We start from the raw sequence: 22,397 nt of genomic DNA on the forward strand, positions 1-22,397 counted from the left end.
TGTATGGAAGTGCGAGCTGGACCATAAAGAAGGCTGATCGCCAAAGAATTGATGCTTTTGAATTATGGTGCTGGAGGAGACTCTTGAGAGTCCCGTGGACTGCAAGAAGATCAAACCTATCCATTCTGAAGGAAATCAGCCCTGAGTGCTCCCTGGAAGGACAGATCGTGAAGCTGAGGCTCCAATACTTTGGCCATCTCATGAGAAGAGAACACTCCCTGGAAAAGACCCTGATGTTGGGAAAGATGGAGGGTACAAGGAGAAGGGGACGAGAAAGAAGATTCCACCTAAACATTAGGAAGAACTTCCTGACAGTAATAGCTGTTCGACAGTGGAATTTGCTGCCAAGGAGTGTGGTGGAGTCTCCTTCTTTGGAGGTCTTTAAGCAGAGGCTTGACAGCCATCTGTCAGGAATGCTTTGATGGTGTTTCCTGCTTGGCAGGGGGTTGGACTGGATGGCCCTTGTGGTCTCTTCCAACTCTATGATTCTATGAGTGGTGGAGACTGCCTCCCCATCCTTACCCTTCCTGGGAGGAGGAAGAGGAAGAATATAGATTTACAACAGGGGTTTGCGGGAAGCCACAGCTCAGAGGCAGATGAGGGAAAAGTTGGAAAATCATGGGGGAGGAGGAGCAGGCAGAGTCAGAGCAGCAACTGGCTGATATGTTGACCCTCCATCTCCCAGAACCCGGCGAGCCTTAAAAGTAGGAGAGCAAAGAGCTCGAAGACAGAGGGCACTTAGAAGCACCCGTAGAGGAGAGAATGATGATGATGGATGAGGAATTGGGAGAGAAGGGGGGTGGAGAGTCACTCAGGACAATGCCACTATCCAAGAGGCTGGGTTCTATAGCCTCTCTCTGTAAAGATTGAAATAAAAAAGCACTGTAAGAAACTTTGCCTTGTCTTTTAATTTCCTGGGCAACCAGCCGTGAGCTGCTGACAGCACCCAGATAGCACCACAGGGAGCACTGCAACAACGATGAACAATGCATGGCAAGAGGCGGGGACACAATGAATTTTGACATCACACAGGTTGCTGCTGAAATTATAAAAACCCAAAGTTTGTCACTGTCAGTCCAAGTAGAGCTGTCACTCACAGCAGTGATAGTGGGAACAGTCCCAGGTTCCTTGATGGTCCTTGATGGCAGCTGTTGTCCTGCCAAATTTCAACCCAGTTGGTTTGCATTAAAATGTGAAGCACACAGCTTTCTTCTCCATCCCTAGCTCTGAGAAGACGATGTGGCAGAATAAGAAAACTTTTGAACTGGAAACCTGCATGTGAGCTAATGCAAGGCGATGCTTGCCAAGCTGCAAGTAATTAGAGATAGCATGGAAGTATAAAACACTTCTGGCATCTTTCTGCATTCTCACTTCAGACCAGCTCTTTAAGCATTCCAGTACATCTTTTTTGCCCCTGTTTATCTTCTTCAGAGTCACTATTGGCAACATATACAGAACTTCTGCATATACAGAACTTAGGGTGAATGGCAGGTGTCCTGTTGGTGACTTCTTGAGGCAACATCTGGGATATTGCTATACGCCATCCGAACGCTGCTGTTTGTGTTGGTTTCTTAACCCATTTCTTTACCTTGTTTCCCATTGTTGTTGGTTTCATGTCACAGAAGAAGAAGAAGAAGAAAAAAAGAGAGAATAAGATTTTTCTAAGAAAAATAATCCACATGTTTACACTTCTGTGCAGTTCTCTGTGTTTTTATGCCAAAGGCAATGCTTGGGGCAAGAGAAAGCCTCTAATTAGTTGCATAAGTTTGCTCTTTAATTATGGGAGATCTTTAGCTAGATTGACATCTCCAAGTAATGAAAGCATGTCTGTGTGTTTCTGAGGGGGAGATTAGTTGGTAAAGAATGATATAAAGTATAGTTCGACCTTTTTCAAATTTGACTGTCATTGCTTAGATATCTTCTGAGCTGAAGGTGGTTTGCAGTGTAATCCTTTGCATGTTTACAGGGAAGAAAATCCATTGCATTTAATGGAGCTTATTATCCAGTAATTGTTCATGATTGCAAGAAAAATATATCTTGATAATGCTTGTGCCTCCATATTTCATCAGGCTTTGGAGGTCCTGGATGACATTTGCTAATCAATGGCATATAATATTATATGGCAAGAGCCAAGAAGATGCCAGAGCCATCAATAAGCTTCTTGCTATGCACTGAGCTGCTGCTTCCCTCTTGATCCTTGTTTTCCTAAGTCAGCAATGTTTACCCTGCAGAGAAGCCCCTGCCTTAAGCCTCCAAAAAAATTGTTCCTTTTGCATTAACTTGTACTGTCTTTCTCTGAAAGACAGTACATGCTTCCAGGCCAGACGGTCTGGATCCTACAGCTTGTTGTACCATACCACACAGTGATTTATAACTAGATTTTTCAAGGAAAGCTCATAGTTAAGGCATCCTGCTGAACTAATTTAGATACATATTTTTAAAACCACATGAAGACATCTTCTCTGTTAAGATCACTTTTCATCACCTTGGTCTCCTTTGAGGGGAAGGCTGTGATGATGATGATGATGAAGATAGTAATAATCAGTGCTTTTTTCTTTTAAAAAGTTTAGGGGTACTCTCATTTTGCCTGAAGAAAACCACCATTTTATAGTTCAAAATGGGAAAAATAAATACAGTAAATGCACAAAAGTACAAATATTTACAAAATGTTTAGGGGTATGCATACCCCTACGTCCCCCCCAGAAAAAAGCACTGGTAATAATATTAACCCCCCCCCCCAATCCTTATTATTTACATAGCTGCCAAGTTTTCCCTTTTCTCGCGAGGAAGCCTATTCAGCATAAGGGAAAATCCCTTAAAAAAAGGGATAACTTGGCAGCTATGATTATTTACCCTGTATGTTTAAATGTGTGTATATTCACTATTTGGCAGCTTAAGAGAAAACATGATACCTATAATAAATGAGTAAAGTATATTTCTGGCCATTTTGTTTCATCATTTCTTCTTTTGCTTTTCTTCTTCCATAGTCACTGAGTGGTTTTGTTCTGGTGGTGAGTGCTGATGGAATGATATTCTATGCATCACCAACAATTGTGGATTATCTAGGATTTCACCAGGTAAGGGGATTAAATTAAATATGTGGAGTCTTACATATTTTGCTGTATTTGCATTCAGTCTTCCATTTTGCTCAATTTTTTTGGTCAAAAACCTCTAAAAATTACACCAGTAATTATAAGCATACACCAAGAAGAATCCGTATACAGTCTCAAAATGGTATTGTTAAAGGAACTCAATTATAGTAGGTCCACCCAAATAGCATTCAGTTGCCCACTGTGTTGGGCTCATTTACACACAAATTGTTGTCTCAGGCTCAAAACCTCCCCTCGTTGCCCTTGTTCCAGGCAATAATAGCAATATAAATGCCGTAGGTTGGAGTGAAATGGAGGGACAGATTTCTACCTATGAGAAAAGGTATTAGCTTTCCCAAAAGAAACAAACCCCAAAACTTATTTGTGCTATATTTTAAAAAATGTGAGTCACCAGATGCCAAAGACAGTATGAATGTAATCAAATATTATTATTATTTTAGACTGATGTAATGCATCAAAATATATATGATTATGTTCATGTGGATGACCGGCAGGATTTCTGCAAACAACTACACTGGGCCATGAATCCGCCACAACTCATTTCTGGACAACATACGCCAACGGAGACAGGTATGTTTGGTTAACAGTCTGTCAATACAAGTTGATACCTGCAAGATAATGGTGTGGAGGGAAAGAGGAAGAAATGGGGCAGAGGTGTGGGGATCTTTCCTCATCTCATTTACCCACCCACTTGCCATTGGTCATGCTTTGCCCTCTCTCTGCTTTCATTTTGCTTTGCTCCACCCCACATCCTCTGACTATGCACTGCTCCTTATCAGAGCTATGACGAGCGTTGACGACTGCTGGACAGATCACCAACTAATACGCACCACAATGGCTATCAAGATTATACCTCAAGGCAGGCTTCAAGGAAGGAGACCAAGGCGCAAAATGAACACTCAAGCCCTTCAAGATCCCATTAAGCGGGATTGCCTCCAAACGACTCTTATGGACCATCTGCTTTCAGAATTCCCTGATAACATCGAGGAACACTGGACCAAGCTAAAAACATCCATTATTGCAGCCTGTGAACGAACTATTGGATACCAAACCAAGAAACACCAGGACTGGTTTGATGAGAATGACAGTGAGATTGAATGCATGATTGACAAGAAAAGGAAGGCCTTTCAGATCTGGCAAAGAGATAGAAACTGTGCCACTGAGAAAAAAACCTATGCCAACGCTAAGGCTGAGGTTCAAAGAAGAACCAGAGAACTAAAAAACACCTGGTGGATAAGAAAAGCTCAAGAGATCCAGCACTTAGCCGACACTCATGATGCACAGTTTCTTTAAAGCCACAAAGACCATCTATGGGCCAATAAATCGTGGCATATGCCCCCTACGCTCAGCAGATGGTATCACACTTCTAAAAGATAAAGAAGCTATTGCACTGCGTTGAAAAGAACATTACCAACATCTCCTTAACCGCAACTCCCCCGTAGCTGCTGAGGTCCTCTCACAAATTCCGCAAAAACAAGTTAGAGATGAGCTTGCAATATCTCCAAATCTGGGAGAGTTGTGTACAGCTATTAACCAAATGTTCTGTAAAGAGAACAAGCTGGTCACCACAAATACTCTTTTCCAACAACAGAAGAGACGACTCTACACATGGACATCACCAGATGGGCAGCATCAAAATCAGATTGATTATATTCTCTGCAGCCAAAGATGGAGAAGCTCTATACAGTCAGCAAAAACAGGACCTGGAGCTGACTGTGGCTCAGATCATCAGTTTCTTATAGCAAAATTCCAGCTTGAACTGAAGAAAGTAGGAAAAACCACTAGGCCAATAAGACACAATCTAAATCAAATCCCTTATGAATACACAGTGGAAGTGAGGAACAGGTTTAAGGATTTAGATTTGGTGGACAGAGTGCCTGAAGAACTATGAATGGAGACTCATAACATTATACAGGAGGCAGCAACGAAAACAATCCCAATGAAAAGGAAATGCAAGAAAGCAAATTGGCTGTCCAATGAGTCCTTATAAATAGTGGAGGAGTGATACTGTTTTTCCTCCTGGCAGACCAGACTGCCCAGACAACAGAGAAGGTAGCCAGATTTACTGAGAGGGCCATGAGACTGAGGGCCGCCAGCTGAAGGACAATAGCGCCTCCTGTGTGAACAGATAATTAAGATCTCATCTGTTTCATTTTAATTGTGTTATGCTGAATCCCGAGACAGCACATTTTATTGTTATATATAGCATTTTTCTTTTTTCTTTTCTTTTTTACCAGGTTATGTAATATGAATCCTTTGTTGCAATGGCCTGTAGGCCACGCAAATAAATAAAGTTTTACTTTACTTTACTTACTAGCGGAGGAGAGAAGGCAGGCAAAATGCAAGGGAGATAGTGAAAGATATAGGAAATTGAATGCAGATTTCCAAAAAAATAGCAAGGAGAGAAAAGAGGGCCTTCTTAAATGAGCAATGCAAAGAAATAGAGGAAAACATCAGAATGGGGGAAAACCAGAGATCTGTTCAATAAAATTGGAGATATGAAAGGAACATTTTGTACAAAGATTACTATAATAAAGGACAAAAGTGGAAAGGACCTAACAGAAGCAGAAGACATCGAGAAGAGGTGGCAAGAATACACAGAGGAATTATACCAGAAAGATATGGAGGTATCGTACACCCCAGATGTACCTTACAGTAAAAATACAGGCAGCCCCTCCCCCAAGAATCCTGGGAACTGTAGTTTAAGGGCACTGGGAATTGTAGTTCTAAGAGGCGTAAACTAGTTCCCAAAGTTCTTTAAATGATTGTGGTGTGGATGTGAGTTCTCTCTCTCTTTTCCCCTCACTGTCTCTCACGCACACACACTTCCTCAGATGCATGCCTGTTTTATCTGTTGTCATTGTTGGAATTGTAACTTTCATATTACAATTTTTAGGAGAAGAATTCATCCTTAATGAAATGTTTAAAGCACAGGAGGGTAACAGTACGCCATCAGGCTTTTCATCCTTTTTAACTCGGTGCTTCACTTGTCGAATTCGCTGTCTTCTAGACAGTACTTCCGGCTTCCGTGTAAGTAAATCATATGTGTTATTAGTTCATTTCAAAATAATGAGGTGTTTGAAATGTAGAAATCTGGAAACACAGCATTCTATATAAAGGCGCCAGGAAATAAGTAAATAATGGGAGAGTTAAAGATTGCTTCCCTCCCCTTTCTGCTGCTGGAAGTTTTCCGTCAGTGGAGCAGGATCATTGGAGACAACCATTCACAGCTGATGGTGTGCATGAGGTTCTCTTGCACAAAAATGACTTTTCTGGTTCCGCACAGGAAGCTGCCTTCTACTGTCCACAGGGGGGGGGGGGCAGTTGCTGTGCAGGGTTTCAGACAAGGGTCTCCTAACATTAGCTGGTGACGCCAGGGATTGAGCCCGGAAACATTTGATTGCAAACCACCTCCTCTGCCACGGATCCATGGCCCTTCTGCAGGCTTTTGGACAGTATGCAATTTTTCTGAGCACCAAAGTGGTGGGAGCTGTTTCTGCACAGCTGGATCTCAGAATGACTCTTAAGGAGGAACCAGGTGGGTCAGATGTCTTACTTTTTCGAGCACATTTCCACTCTCACACTCTCATGTGGCTCAGGATGGAATGCATGGAGTTTTCCACATCTCAGCTCATAGAATCATAGAATTGTAGGGTTGCTTCCTTCCTTGTGAGTTGGGCAGATGAGAGGAAGACCAGCCCAGAGAAACCTAGTGACTTCACAGCTAAACAGTTATTGAAGCCCAAGTCCACTCCATCTGATACACCTCACTGGATTGTGATATGATTTCTTGCCACATCAGAGTTGTCTCCGCCAGGGTGGATTTGATTTAAATCAATCTGATTTAAATCATGATTTAAATCACGATTTAAATCACTAGTCAGTAAGGCTTGATTTAAATCATAGTTTTCTACATAAAGACTAATTCTTGCTGGTATAACTTTAATATGCAAGTAGATGAAGATTTTTAGAATAACAACTTTTCATATTAGTTTTTTATCCCCAGTTTAATGGGTTATTCATATTTGGACAACTTTACTGTTGTACTTAGGAAGGAGAAAAATAATCATTACCTTAATAATAACAATTTAAATAGATTTATTCAACTGAAATAATAACATTACAGCATATGTTATTTGCTTAAACAAACATCCATGTTTGTTAACTAATTTGGCTAAACAAAAATAAAATATATATATTTTAAGAAACTTAGACTGTCAGCCCAGCCTACACATGAAAAACTTAAATACTGTCCACTTCAAACAATCAGAAAAATATTGTTTCTATTCTATTCACTGAACTTCTTGAAACTTAGCACTGAAGGGGTTGTTTCTGTATTCATAGGTTTGTAGAACAATAGGATTAAGGTCTTTTTCTCAACTCTGTTCATGTTATAACATTTTTGCTGTGAAGAAGAGGCATGTGATCTCTGTTGAGTCAAATTCAGTTTTGAGAACTGCAAAAGTAAACCAAGCATCTGTGATAATATCTTGTAGGCAGAGAAACTGCCCAATAATCTTACAAAAACCTCTGGAAGAGCATGACATTGTGAATGGATTAATGGAATTTATTTACCCAAAAAATTAAACATATACAACCTTATTCTACATAATTAAAAATCTAATCTTTATTTCATGATGGAATAACCTTTGGATGGTAATATATTTTCCTCAAAAAGCATTTTATTTTAAAAAAATCCAATTTAAATCAAAAAAATCCAATTTAAATCAAAAAAATCGATTTAAATCAAAAAAAATCCGATTTAAATCAAAAAAATCCGATTTTTTTGATTTTTTTAAAAAAATCATTGATTTTTATCCACCCTGGTCTCCGCTATGTTATCCATGTGGATCTTCTTAATACAGTACCCAGTACTCAAGGTAGTGGTAGGGATTCTAGCTACATCCAAGTGACTATGGCAACATATGAATCTACCCAATGATGGGAACCAAGCATGCAGAGTCAGAACATTACAATTTGATGAGGTTTACACATTTCAAATGGTTTTTTTTGTGGAAGAACGTTTGTCAACTTTCTCCTGTGTTTTTCCTATTTTCCAGGCAATGCACTTTCAAGGCAAACTGAAATTTCTCTTTGGGCAGAAGAAGAAGTCTTCCTCGGGAGCAATGTTACACCCTCAGCTGTCCTTATTCTGTATTGTGGTGCCACTTCTGCTTCCTGCCATGACTGACATGAAGTTAAAAAGCCTTTTTGTGAAATCGAAATGCAGATCTGATCAAGCGGCCACAACAGATGCAAAGCAAGTACAAATGCATCTTGAGGCTTCCTATTGGTATTTGTCATAGCCCCAGATCCTAAGTTCTCAAAGTTCCTGAGCAGTAGAAGCTCAGAGCAGGGGGATAGATCCAGTCCACAGCCTGGTGGGGGCAAAGAGGGAGGCAGGTAACAGTTGGTGACGCCAAGGCTAAAAATGGGCAAAGCACTATAAAGCTACAGTCCTCTATATGCTCACATAAGAGTAAGGTCCTTTTTTGTGTGTCATGGTTTAAGATATATTGAATTTTCTCCTCTGTCTGTGCTCAATGCGACCACTCAAATCAATCATGACCTGGATAATGCTGCCCTGACAACCTGCCAGTAAATAATGTCAATACAATACCTGTCAAACGAGTAGCATCTTACATTCCATCACTACTTTTTGTCCTGTAATGGGATAAAGGGACATGCTCCTGTTGCTCGGTCCTGCCAACTTAGCAGTTCGAAAGCACGTCAAAGTGCAAGTAGATAAATAGGTACCGCTCCAGCGGGAAGGTAAATGGCGTTTCCGTGTGCTGCTCTGCTTCGCCAGAAGCGGCTTAGTCATGAGATGAGCGCTGCAACCCCAGAGTCGTTCGCAACTAGACTTAACTGTCAGGGGTCCTTTACCTTTTTTTTACTTGAAACCTATTCTGTAGCATTCTAAGAATGATTAATCCAGTCATATGACATTTGCTACGAACCCAAGTAAGATAATGCATGTATCGATGTGCAAACTCTTTCAATGCGGAATTCAGGAGTTGTTTTGAAGTGTTTTTGTGGCATTTATTATGACAGTGGCATGCATGCATATCTGTAATGTAATTTATAAAAATGTTTTGGTTTTATTGAATCTTTGCAGCTCAAAGGTTATTTCTGAACAGTATATGGCTGATCTTCATAGAAGGAATGCTTTCCAAGAAGGTATCATTTTCACCAGTGGTTTTTAAAATTATTATTCTGCATTTATCCATGTAATAACTTTATGTGGTGTTTGCTTGAATTTTTCTTTCCTCTCAAGGTAAAACTTCCCCATTTTCCTTTGCGGTTGCTATTGTGGCTGAGGTTGCTGATATATAAACGGATTTCAGCAGCTGTCCTCTTGAAACATTTGCCATTCTTTAGCTGTTTACTAATCCATCTAATGCAAGTGGAGACCCATGAGATCTTCACATAAATGGTGCTATCCTCTCAATGCTGTCCTCTCAAGAATTGGAGGACAGCATTTAGCAGTTCACTGGAGAAAGAGGTTGGGGGTGGCCAAGTTTCCTCCCCATCTCTAGTTGCAGATTATGTTTTGTCAGCCTTCCAGGCTTTTTCCCTTTTGCTTTATTGACTGGTCTGAAGTGTTTTGGGCTTTACTGATTATTTATTTACTTATTTATTTGCCATTTTAAATTAAAATGTCCCAGAGATATAACAGCCTTTGCACTAGCTAGCTTGAGGTTTGTGTACAGATTTCACACATTTAGCTGTTGCATTTAGGTGACGTTGCAGTCAGGCATGGCAAATGGCTTAGTGCAGGAGGAATGCACCACACTGGCTGATAAGAAGTTTTTTTGCTAATGTGCCAGAACTGGAATCTGAATCCAGAGATGTTCCCTGCATGATTTGGACTAAGAACAACTTCCATGGACTGGAGCCTCTTCATCTTGCTTGGAAGAATACTTTCAGATGTCAAAGAGAAAAAGAGCTACAGTACCAGATTTTTAGAAGACATCTGAAGGCAGCCCTGTTTAGGGAGGCTTTTTAATGTTTAATAGATTATTTTATTTCATTTTTCTGTTGGAAGCTGCCCAGAGTGGCTGGGGAAACCCAGCCAGATGGGCGGGGTATAAATAATAAATTATTATTATTATTATTATTATTATTATTATTATTGCTATCTAGTTATTCCGGCTGGCTGAACAAGCATGTGTAGTGCTGAAACAGTGTGATTGAAAAGGGTTTAAACCGAAGCAGTGTGTTTTCATGCAATGGTTCTCCCGTATTAGGCAATGACAAACTTAGACTTATGTTTTCTCTATCAGTGCTTCATTGAATAGATAGACTGCACACTTATCATATGCTAAAGCATTTATAAAGTAGCATACTTAAAATATTTTACCGCCAAAAACTTTGTCCCTCAAATTTTATAGGAAAGAATAATAGAGAAAATGGCATTTCTCTGAAGAGACTGCAAGGAAATGAAGACCATTGGGTTTGGATACAGGCCAGGAATCAAGTTCAGTACCGAAATGGTTCCTCAGAATATGCCATTGCCCTACAGCAAGCTCCCAAGTAAGTATGCTGAAAACATAAGCATTTCAAAATATAAATATATTGTGTGAGAAATGAGCTAAGAGGAAAGTTTGCTTTTTTGTCGTTCTGATTGGTGTAGAAAGTGCAACATTCAGCTAAGGACTCACGGCCAAAGAAAGAAATGGAATTAAGGGCACCCAAGTAGCAGTTGCTCACGAGCACAGATGTTTCTGGAGTCAGATAATAAGAATTTAATAATAATAATTTATTATTTATACCCTGCCTATCTGGCTGGGTTTCCCCAGCCACTGAGCGGATAACAGGAGCTGGCATGCTGGTGGGACAGTGAGTCTGGGCGTGGACCCCTGTGGCATTGCAGCATGGGACTATGTGCTATCCACTCCTGTTGCCTCCTTGCTCCTTTCTGGTCCCTGTGCCATAGCTGCCAAGTTTTCCCTTTTCTTGCGAGGAAGCCTATTCAGCATAAGGGAATTTCCCTTTAAAAAAAGGGAGAACTTGGCAGCTATGCCCTGTGCCCATCCATCACTGATCTTCTATGCCCTATCACCTCTGGCTGGTTTCCAGGTGACTCATGGAGGCTGCAGTTCACATAAGCTCTGACATGCTGTACTTGATACACTAATTTGAAAATACTGTTACTTATGAGGATAACCTGGTGCATCTGGTGCTGCTTCTACTTGCCTAAACAATTGCTAATTTTAGTTGGATCTACCTTTTGAATTTTTAAACAATTCAGACACAAGGAGGTGAGAGTTGAAGTCAGACCAATATTGCTTTGGTTGGCATGTTTCTAAACACAGTTTAGAATTTTATGCTCACTACCAAGGCCTCCCTCTACTGGTCAATAATGCCAGTACAGTATTTGTAATCACATCCTTTCTGATCTGCTTGTGGGCAGACGTCTCAATGGCCATGAGCAAAGCACTTACCTATGCAAGTACTCCATACAGTTGGAAGCATCTTTAAAAGGTGCTTACCCCCATGTGCTAGAAGACACGGAGCCAGCCATTTTGTGAATGTTTTTGTTTCAATTATTACTTTTGATTTTTGGGGGGGAACCTATGTACTCCCTTTCTCCCCTGCTGGAGTTCACACCTAGATAGATAGATAGATAGATAGATAGATAGATAGATAGATAGATAGATAGATAGATAGATAGATAGATGATAGATGAGCACTCATACAAACTGCTTGTTACCTGTTTCCCCTCATAACACAACTAACTCACCCTCATTTGATACATACAAATATTGTTACTGGATCAAGGGTTTAGTTACCAAGGGTGACCAGAGGTTTTGGTCATACACAATAAGGCTTAAAAAACTTTTTTTTTTTACATACAGTAAGCCCACAACTTATGCATTCAGCTGGCTTGGCAAAAATTTTTTTTAAGGGCCGTGGGCATTCAGGGGGGGGGGAACTTGGGGAATCCCACCTGCCATTCAACCCAGTGTGTTTTCACTATACAAGATTTGACCTTAGGCATGACCCCTGGAACCTAATCCCCACATAAATTGTGGGTTTACTGTGTAGGCTTATGAGATCTAGTCTGACTGTGGTATCTCAGGAAGAGTTACTTCTTCTTGCACTGTTGTAGCGTGAATACCCATTGCTGGAAATGGCAGGAGAGTGCCAATCAGACATTGCATGTTATATATATTTGACCACCAAACCATACACAGGCATGATTTTTTTAAACTTTATTTTTAAATTTTTAAAATTACAAACATCTATATAGCTTGAAAGGCAAAACATTATAAGAAAAGTGGAAAAGGAGAGAGAGAAAATGTCGGGGGAAACAGTTTACACAATGATATTAAATTAACATCAAAAGGTTATATAGAGGTGTTTGATCTGCTACTCTCTCATTCCAAAAATGACTTATTGGAGAGGTGCTTTCATTCTTGTCAGGAGTGGGCTGATTAACAGTCAATTGGAGGTGCATTCTGGTGCTTAACAAATAGATTAGCTAGAGAATTAGGCATCAACACACATCTAGAGCTTCTCCCTGATATTGAGAGCAAGTTTGCCTCCTATTTGTCTCGCTTGCCAAAGTTTCTCTCACTTGCCAAAGCCTCATGCTTTGCACAGCCACTTGTAGAGCAAAACGTAAGGAGCCAGATTGGACATCTGGGTAATGGTATGGAAATAAATGTTTAATCTCAGTGATAAAACTCAGGATTACCCTAGGACATTTGACACAGTATTTTAAGGAAAGGTCTTCATACAACCTATAGCTTGTGGATTTCATTGCTAGAAGATAGGCTGATTCGCTTTGAATAAGGATTTAACATATTCATGGAGGAGACGACTCTCAGTAGCTGTAAGCCCCCATCTCTGTAACTAGAACCCCATGTCAATAAGTTGTATACCTCCAAATTCCCGTGAGCAGGGACTGTTCTTCACCTTCATGACTTGGCTATGAGCTTCAAGAGACATGTGACTGCAGCTGAAGCAGAATGGGGGATTTGAGAAACTTCTGATTCAGTGTAAATTCTTAAATTAGTGAGAAGCTTTATGAAACCTTTTTGCTTCTTCAAGAGAAATGTAGGTATATTTAAACACTTTTAACTGATAGTTGGATAAAACCCAAAACTTCCCAGTCAAGTTCTACTTAGACGCATTGAAATTAAAAGAGACCTGTTAGTCACATTTTCTCTAGTGTTGGAGTCAACCTTTTGCAACTGTGAAACAGGCAGGAAAATGTAAGCTCATATTTAATGGAATCATCCACACATATAAATGAGAGGATACTGCGCAACATACACACTGGTAAATTTATAACGTATAATAAACAATAATGCACTATTCAATCAAAACTGAAAAACAGGCAGCTCATAGCAGTGATATGCCAATGAATTCTTGCCCTTCTCCATCACCACATTTCACATGTTGCTGGGGGGAAAGCTTTTACGAGTTTATAAAAATAAACATATTTTCTACCTTTATTGAAAGGGAAGACTGTCATCAGAAGATAACAGGCAGCCCCGCAAACACAAAAAGGAACAGAGAAAACCTGGGACAGATGAAGTATAGTAAGTGGGCCCCGAGGAAAAAAGAGCAGGACAGCATAAAAGTGAAGTTTGAACCTTGTACAGATGACGAGGAATGTTTTATTCAGCAAGAACTTGTCGGTCCTACTGCATCGCTATTTGGTACTCAATACAGTAACAGAAATGGCATTTCGACTTCAGTGAATCCATCAAATTACTGTTCTAGAAGTCAGCGCAATGAGAATACATGTTCAAGCAAAACTCCTAGACCTTTCTACAACAGAGACCAACGGCTCTTTAGTTTATCATCGACCTGTCCTTCTCCCTGGGGTGGCACAGAAAATTGCCAGCCTCACCCAAGCTTCCAGCAGTACACAACACAAAGTTATTCTGGAGAATACATGAAGTTACAATGTCCATTAGTATCCTCAGAAACTCCGTACAACACGGGGTTGGCTCATAACATCAAAACTGAATATGATTCAGATTGTGAAAATATAGATGCTGTTTCAGCAAGTTGGGTCTGGATTGGTGAAAACAGCACAAGGAGAAAGCAAGCGATCCGTTTTCCTACTAGGGTTCACCTCAAAACAGAACTGGACCTCGGTGAGCATCTGTCTCCTTGCCAAACCCCAAAGCAGTGTGTTTACCCGCCGTATAACTGGCAACACATTGTGATGCACCACCCCAACCTCAACAAAAGTGGACCTGGCAAAGGAGTGCACAGCAAGGAGATCGTTCCTCTGAGCTCCCAGAACTCTGTCTGTGCAGAAGCAACGGAGGTTGCACAAGACACACATTACTGGAATGAATTTTATAATCCCAGTTTAGTCGAAGAGAGGGGGCTGAATAGACCAGTTCTGAAGATGCAGTGCGAGTTTAAAAATCCCAGTTTTATTCAGACAATCAAACACGAGCCCTTAGAATCTTCTCGCATGTCTGGCAGTGGTCAGACCAGAGTACAAACTACTTTTCCTGAAAGCACATTAGCTGGCTCTCAACCTCATAAAATAATGGGATGTGCATTTTCACAACAAATGGTATAGGTGTGCTTCCAAATGTTCACAACTGCCTCGTTAGTTGTGCCCGCAGAGATGGGACAAAAGAGGAAGTTTCTCATTAATAGGGCACTCCCCATTACAGGGATTTAAGGACCTATTTGACATTGTTTTGGGGCAACACAGTGTCCTAGCCGTGGCTAGCCCTCCTTAACTTAAGGATAGTGTGTGATACGTATCCATATATATAGTACCAATCGCCCACAAAACATGACAGAGAAGTGGCCTTAATATTCATAAAAGCACTGTACAATATTATTGCGGGCAATTCCCTACTGAAATTGAAGGCCAATTTAAATGTCAGTTTTAAGAAAAAGAAAATGTTTGCGTAAAACAACATAGCAGTTAATTTATCTCGGCCGGTAGTTCTTTGGCTCCCAGATATTTCAAGCATCTCTCTTGTGCTATTCAAAAATAAATATAATGTCCCAAATTAACAACAGGGATGCAAAAGGGATACTTCTCCATTTCCAGTCTTTTAGGCTCCAAGCAGGAGAAGTTAAAAGAGAGAGAAGGTGTATATCAGGAGAATGGAGTCTCTCTGGACACAAAGTAAGGGATTACTGCAATCCTAACTGGAGATGGGGCATAAGAGTAGGGAAGATCTCTAATCTGCCTGGGCCAGCTTTTAAAGGTATGGCTGCTGAGGGTGTTTGCCTATTATTGTTGCCTCTTACTAAATTCTAATTTGTGTCTGGAACCCCTGATCCTACAGATCAACATATTGCAGTGGCCTAAATGGTGGTTGGCACTGTTTCTACTCATGCTGCTCAGGAAACCCCAATTGATTTCCTTCCAGTTGGAAGTGCCTGGTGCTTCTATGAATCATGAGGACAGGTGTTTGTTAAGTCCAACTGTTAGCGCTGCTTCAATTTGTTGGGGGTATCCAACCAGCAGACAAAGTTGAAGCCAGATCCTATGGGCTCTGGGGATGGGGCATGAACGATAATACGGAACTGTAAAACATGATTTAACTTCATCTCCTTGCTTGCATTTGTATTGTAATGCTTTGCTTTCCAGTCATATTTTATATGGAATATACAATTGCATCTCTGCAAAGCTTCTAATGGACAATGCACATTGAATTTAATTAAGTCTCTGTGTAACCAGGATTTTGTTTTAAAAACCCAAATACTAACACTGGATATTTAATCTAGTCGTACATGTGTCCTGTTGCCTTCCTGAAGAAAAAAAATGCTACTAATTTACACGTAACCTGATCCATGTCTATTCAGAATATTGAGTTCAAAGTGTGATGTTCAACTTAAGTTTTACTGAGAGTAGATCGATCATAATGAATGAACATGATTAAGATAAGTCCATTCATTTCAACAAGTCTACTTTCAGCAAAACTTAGTTGAATACCAGATAATGAGACTTATTCCTTAGGGAGAATCATAATCAAAAGTCCACATTCTCTATCAAGAAAATAATATCTTCCATGTTCCCGAAATGTATTAATAGGGGAGAAATTATAGACCATTTTTCACTATGAAGACAATTTCACTACCAAATGAAAATTAGTAGTAGCTGTTTATTTTAAGAAGCACAGGCTTAAAATGCACAATGTAAAGTGATCAGCTAATATTTTAGCTTAATCATGCTCACTGTTCATAAAATATATTATCCAGTTGCTCTATGATCTTCATATCTTTCGCATCATTTTAAAGTGATTAAACAGTATTAATATGAATAGGAAAAGTTTGCAAAATATCTGTTTCTGAATAAAGTTTATATGCTTGGTTTTTATCCTTTAAAATGTTGGTTTGCACATGTACATGTAAAAATAGATTATGTGATTTACATATATAACCTCAAATGTCTAATTTGAGTTATTGAACTGATCAGCAAAGGTAAAAGAGGAAGCAACAAAAATACACTTTGTACTACTATTTTAAGACACTATATTTCTAATTTATTCTATAATACCAGTCCTAGTAGCCTGAAAATATATCAAGCTGAGGCTAAGTAGAATAAATTCCTTATGTTGGTATATTCCTCTGGAAAGGAAAAAAAAAGTATGCTCAAAATTACAGCATCCTGTCTGCTTGACAAAATAGTAGCACTATTGAGAGCCTTTTTGTTAAGGTTTATTACTCTTACAATCTTCAATAATGTTACTTACATTTATACTCGGCTGCTGTCTAAAATGTAAAATCCAGCATTTGTTAATAAATATTCTATATTTAAGTGTGGAATTTGTAATATTGTTCAGTATTGTCTAATGTGTAAAGATTCTTGTACAGTGCTACCTCGGTTTATGAACAGCTTAGTTCATGAACAACTTGAAAGCTGAACGCTGCAAAACCGGAAGTAGGTGTTCCAGTTTTTGAACTTTTTTCGGAAGCCAAAAGTGCCCCGCTTTGCGTCCCCTTGTGTTTCCTGTTGCGCTGCAATTTTGCACACACACCCCCCCAAATTATAATTCAAGCCTTCCGTTTCCAATTACAGTGTTCCAAGGTGATATTTGGAGCTTATATTTGGTGCTTTTGTTTTTGCTATTTATTTTGCGTATTTTATTTTGAGGCTTTTTCAGTTTATTTGTTGTTGTGACTGTGTGGATCCTAGTTCAGTTACTGATTGATTGATGGATTGTGTGACTGCGGAAATGGATAAAAAGAGCCGCCCATCCAAACAATGACTATCATCAGTGCAGGTAAGAAAAAATATATACCGTATGCATTTTTGTCATCTACAATACTGTTTTATTTATTTTATATTACGGTACATTAAACCACAGAGCCTAGGGCTTGCTGATCAGAAGGTCGGCGGTTCGAATCCCTGTGACGGGGTGAGCTCCCGTTGCTTGGTCCCAGCTCCTGCCAACCTAGCAGTTCGAAAGCACATTAAAGTGCAAGTAGATAAATAGGAACCGCTACAGCGGGAAGGTAAACGGTGTTTCCATGTGCTGCTCTGGTTCGCCAGAAGCGGCTTTGTCATGCTGGCCACATGACCTGAAAGCTGTACGCCGGCTCCCTCGGCCAATAACGCGAGATGAGCGCCGCAACCTGAGTCGGTCACGACTGGACCTAGTGGTCAGGGGTCCCTTTATGTTTACCTACAGGTGAAACTCGGAAAATTAGAATATCGTCGAAAAGTGCATTTATTTCAGTAATGCAACTTAAAAGGTGGAACCAATATATGAGATAGATGCATGACATGCAAAGCAAGATATGTCAAGCCTTTATTTGTTCTAATTGTAATTATTTGTCATTAGGCGGATCAATTATAAATGGAATGGAATTAATGGTCCAGTGCAAAAGTTTGTTTTGAACTTGCACATTTTCTTCAAGTGAAATAAATTGTATTGTTAACCAGGGTTCCCCAAACTAAGGCCCAGGGGCCGGATGCAGCCCAATCGCCTTCTAAATCCAGCCCACGGACGGTCCGGGAATCAGCATGTTTTTACATGAGTAGAATGTGTCCTTTTATTTAAAATGCACCTCTGGGTTATTTGTGTGGCATAGGAATTCATTCATCTTTTAAAAAAATATAGTCCCCCCCCAAGGTCTGAGGGACAGTGGACCGGCCCCCTGCTAAAAAAGTTTGCTGACCCGTGTTAACCTATTCTCAAGCCACAAAACCCAATGGTCTGTAGATCCCAAAGGTTTAGATCCCAACACTTTAGCTGTTGTCTCCAACAAGTTTTTTTTTTTTAAATATACTTCTGTTTGCAGCACAGATAATTTTTGAGGAATCTAGTTGATTTTTGTGTGGAAGTTCACAGCAGATAGATGATCCTTTAAGGAGCCATGAAGCTAGTTTGTGGAGCATAGTGGAGCTTCCCGGAAGAATCACCATTCTTCTCCAGATCAGTCTCCTTTGAATACTTTAGAAAATGCAAGAAGGCAAATGTATATACAAAGTTAAGACCATGTATTTCTGCTTCTAGCTCAACCACATTAGAAGCCTTCCACCACTGATAGCACCAGTACAAAAAATGGCAAAGCAGTGTAAACCCAAGAAGCCATTTGGAAAATACAAAGATGTCTTCAGTGAAATAATGATGCCGGGGGGGGGGGGATACCCAAGGTAATTAGTTATTACCAGCATTTGCTGTTTCTCTAGTTGTACTCCAGATGGGTTTGGCTCTAGCTCTTTATAGAGGCAACTGCTATGTTCAGCACAATCATCCCCCCCAACCTTGCCACGAAGGGGGTGTTGCACCACACAGCACAGCAGATTCAATCCAATCCCAATTCTTCTAATCTTAATTCAGATACCTTGTATGCTTATGCTTTCGTAATCATTTAATCCCTTCTAGACTTTGTATGGCAACAGTACTTTTGAATTCAAGAGGACTTAGTGCTGAGTTGCCATGGTTAGGAAGCTGCTATAAAAACTATGCAGGGAAATCCATTTTGTGATTTATCTCAAGCCCCAGTTTGGAAAACACCCCAAGTCAAAATTCTCATGGTTTTGCTTAGAGAAAGACAAGAGTCTCTCCTGGGAACCTGCATGTTCATGTCAAATCAGTTTGCATTAGCATTATGTGCAAACCAGCTCTACAGCAGTCATTCCCAAATAGTGCCCTGGGAGTGTTGCTGCTATATTTTAAGAATCTATTTTCTTTAGTCTTCTAGAGGTTTGGGAAATGCTGGTCTGGAAAAGTATAATTTGGTGTGTGTGCTTAATAGCAATAGCATTTTCTCATGTTTTTCAAATGTTTTTGTAGGAGACAGTAAATTGAATCATGTGTGTCTGTCTAATGGACTTGCAGTGTTACAGTCCATACTGCAGCATGGATCAAGTACTTCACACAAACCTACTGATTTGTACAACTGTCAAATGAGAGGGGAAGCTTCTTTGTTTGTCATGAGTTCGAATGAACTTGCACTCATGTCTGCCCTTAAGAGTTCATTTGGCAAGATCCATCAGTCAGGCTTAGGTGGTGGAATCAATGAATGGCTGAAGCAATTCAACCAATCTGCTTCTGCTTATTTCCAGTCAACTCCAGCTGTAGAAAAGCCTTCCTGCTTTACATCAACACAAAACAGTTATACAATACATCACCAACTCAACAGTAGCAAAGTATTTGGTAATGGAAGGGCATGCATTGAAGCAAGATATTGGGATAGTATGCAAGACTCTTGTGACTCAAGAACATATCCAGATAGCATCATCTCACAGCTTCCTTCAATAACCCACCAAGTGAATTTTCCCTCTTGATATGGGGATGGGTCTGGGAGTGGTAATCAGATGTCTGTACCTTCCTTTTCTTCAGAAAGTGGTGGACCTGGCTGGCCACAACAATTGGACTTCCAGCAAGCAAACTTTGAAGGTGATCTGAGGCCTTATCCGTAATTATCGACAGCCAAATACACACCTGAATAATGTAATGGGTGAATGTGGCAGTGCCCTTACTGCCAACATTATGAGTCAGCTTCGAGGAAAGGATGCATCTACATTGACAAGCATGCTTCTACAACTGGTTCCCCATTACCCAGACCTTCAAAGTAAGTGCATGAAGTATATTGCCATATTGTAACTTTATTGGATTAACAAAGGAAGCTGACTATTGAGGCTGGGTATTATCTCCCTTAGAGAAGACCTGTGCCATAAGACGAGAACCAAGAGTTTTGAATGTCAAAGTATGTATCTGTATGCTTGGAGCTCTTAAGTGTGTGTGCAGTGACAGAAAATAACACAATCATAGATCTGGTTGGAAGAATGTAGTTTGGGGGGGGGGTTGGTCTTAATGGGACGTGGTTGGCAGTTGGATTCAGTAGTGGAAAAGCAGAGATGGGGAGGAGAAACAAGTCACATATTACCATGGCTTAGTATAACATACATGAAGTTCTTCTGTTTACAGTGCTGAACAGAAAAGAGAATTGCCCCAATTAATGTTTTGGTGGGATTTGCCTCCACTGCCGGACTTAAATGATCTTTGTCAAACTCCCCCTTTGTGTTTTGTTTGTCTTTCTTGGGGGGGGGGGGGGCAGCGCTGCCAGTCCCATCTTTGACTGATTTATGCACCCAATACTTGTAAAATTTCAAACATGTTTAGCATGGCATGTGAACATGGCTGCTATGTTCTATCCTAGACAAAAATTGAAGTGGTTGTAGTGTTTAAAGCTACTTTAAACTGACCATTTTTCTTCTATCCTAGAAATTGATATTCAAGCTCTGAGTGAAATGAATTCACAATCAACTGAACTGGCAAAGATTTGTTTCACCATAGCAGAAAGCTAATCAACTTTAGATCTTAAGGGGTAGAGAGAAAGAGAAGACTTGGCTCAAATCTGTATAGCATCTGAAGCCTGCTCAAGGTAAATATTAAAGTGTTTCTGACGCATTCCTGAACTGTGGGTAGCTGTTCATATAATTAACAAAAGTACATTCTGGTAAAGCCTTTAAAGTTTCAGCACTTGCTTTTGTGTTTACTATTACGGTAAACCATGCTTAATGTTAAGCCTTCTCTGACAAACTTACAATTAAAAATTAAATAAATAAAAAAGCTTTTTCAGAGTCTGTGTGGCATTGCTGTTTCCTCTTATTTTTATCCTCTTCTGCTCCTAGTCTGCAGCCACTGGTTTACTGTTCTTGTATATTGACTAATCTTAATGGCACACCCATACACACCAGTATAGCATTGTCCCTCATTCTCCACTGGACGTCATGTCCACAGTCTCCAGCTGTGGAAACCATAAATTCCACCACCTGCTTAAAAGTGAGACAATATATTCTGGAGTGGAGCTAAAGTTTGCTTCTTCTAATTTCACATTCTTCTAATGTGAAAGAGAATGCCACTTTTCACAGCAGGGTTAAATAAATAAACAGCACTTCTAAAAGACCAGGAACAAAAATCTCAATAACATTAGCTATACTAGAAGCCTGGTTTACTGTATATAGTAAAATAAAAAAATTTTCCTTCAGTAGCACCTTAAAGACCAACTAAGTTTTTATTTTGGTATGAGCTTTCGTGTGCATGCACACTTCTTCAGATACTGAAGAAGTGTGCATGCACACGAAAGCTCATACCAAAATAAAAACTTAGTTGGTCTTTAAGGTGCTACTGAAGGAAAAATTTTTTATTTTACTTCGATCCAGACCAACACGGCTACCTACCTGTATATAGTAAAGTATACACTACACTATATATAGTGTATGCAGAATTGGAAGTGCTTGGTCTCCATTACACTTAAAACATTATCAAGTTCATGAACAGACAGACACACAAATTGACATCCATAACATTCTAAGTAAGTAAGCTGTCGACCTTCACTTGAATTTGCCTTAGCCATTCACTCTGTCCATCTTCTGTACTGCCTCTTATTTTCAAAGTGACTTTTCCTGATGGTATCTGAAGAAGTGTGCATGCACACAAAACCTCATACCAATGACAAACTTAGTTGGTCTCTAAGGTGTTGCTGGAAGTAATTTTTTATAATTTTCCCCCTGATGGGTCTATTTATACCCTGTCCCCTGTTCCTAACCTCACCATTCTTCTGGGCTTTGGTGGATATTGGGATTATTTTTTTGGCCATTCTAATACCAAGGCAAACTAAGCACTGTATAAGTCCACTACTAAAATGACAAATGTGGCCCTTCCACAACTATGGGATCTCCCCCTGCTTCTTCTACCTTGCTGTATGCAGACAAATGCAGGGAGGATGAGCTGGAGCCGCTAGAGTAGAAGTGCCTCCATGCAACCAAATGGATGCATGATGTTGCCCCCAAAGGAACAGAAGCGTGCATCCCTCCAAGTAACTCACAGC

The 22,397-nt window shown here is 40.0% G+C and overlaps 2 protein-coding genes across 2 annotated transcripts; both read left to right on the forward strand.

Annotated features, from left to right (window-relative positions):
• The first annotated feature begins 1,296 nt into the window (after positions 1-1,296).
• On the forward strand, positions 1,297-16,836 carry AHRR (aryl hydrocarbon receptor repressor). Its single transcript, XM_060282067.1, has 8 exons — positions 1,297-1,314; positions 2,988-3,077; positions 3,551-3,680; positions 6,007-6,140; positions 8,171-8,370; positions 9,229-9,290; positions 10,505-10,646; positions 13,584-16,836. Exons 1-8 carry the CDS (start codon positions 1,297-1,299, stop codon positions 14,665-14,667), a joined length of 1,860 nt encoding a protein of 619 aa, XP_060138050.1. The 3' UTR covers positions 14,668-16,836.
• A 1,513-nt stretch (positions 16,837-18,349) lies between these two features.
• On the forward strand, positions 18,350-21,528 carry LOC118094545 (uncharacterized). The gene is made up of 3 exons (XM_060282068.1): positions 18,350-19,830; positions 19,973-20,135; positions 20,789-21,528. Exons 1-3 carry the CDS (start codon positions 19,468-19,470, stop codon positions 20,869-20,871), a joined length of 609 nt encoding a protein of 202 aa, XP_060138051.1. The 5' UTR covers positions 18,350-19,467; the 3' UTR covers positions 20,872-21,528.
• The last annotated feature ends 869 nt before the right edge of the window (positions 21,529-22,397 follow it).

The sequence above is a fragment of the Zootoca vivipara genome, chromosome 13 (assembly GCF_963506605.1).
Source record: "Zootoca vivipara chromosome 13, rZooViv1.1, whole genome shotgun sequence".
Lineage (NCBI taxonomy): Eukaryota > Metazoa > Chordata > Lepidosauria > Squamata > Lacertidae > Zootoca > Zootoca vivipara.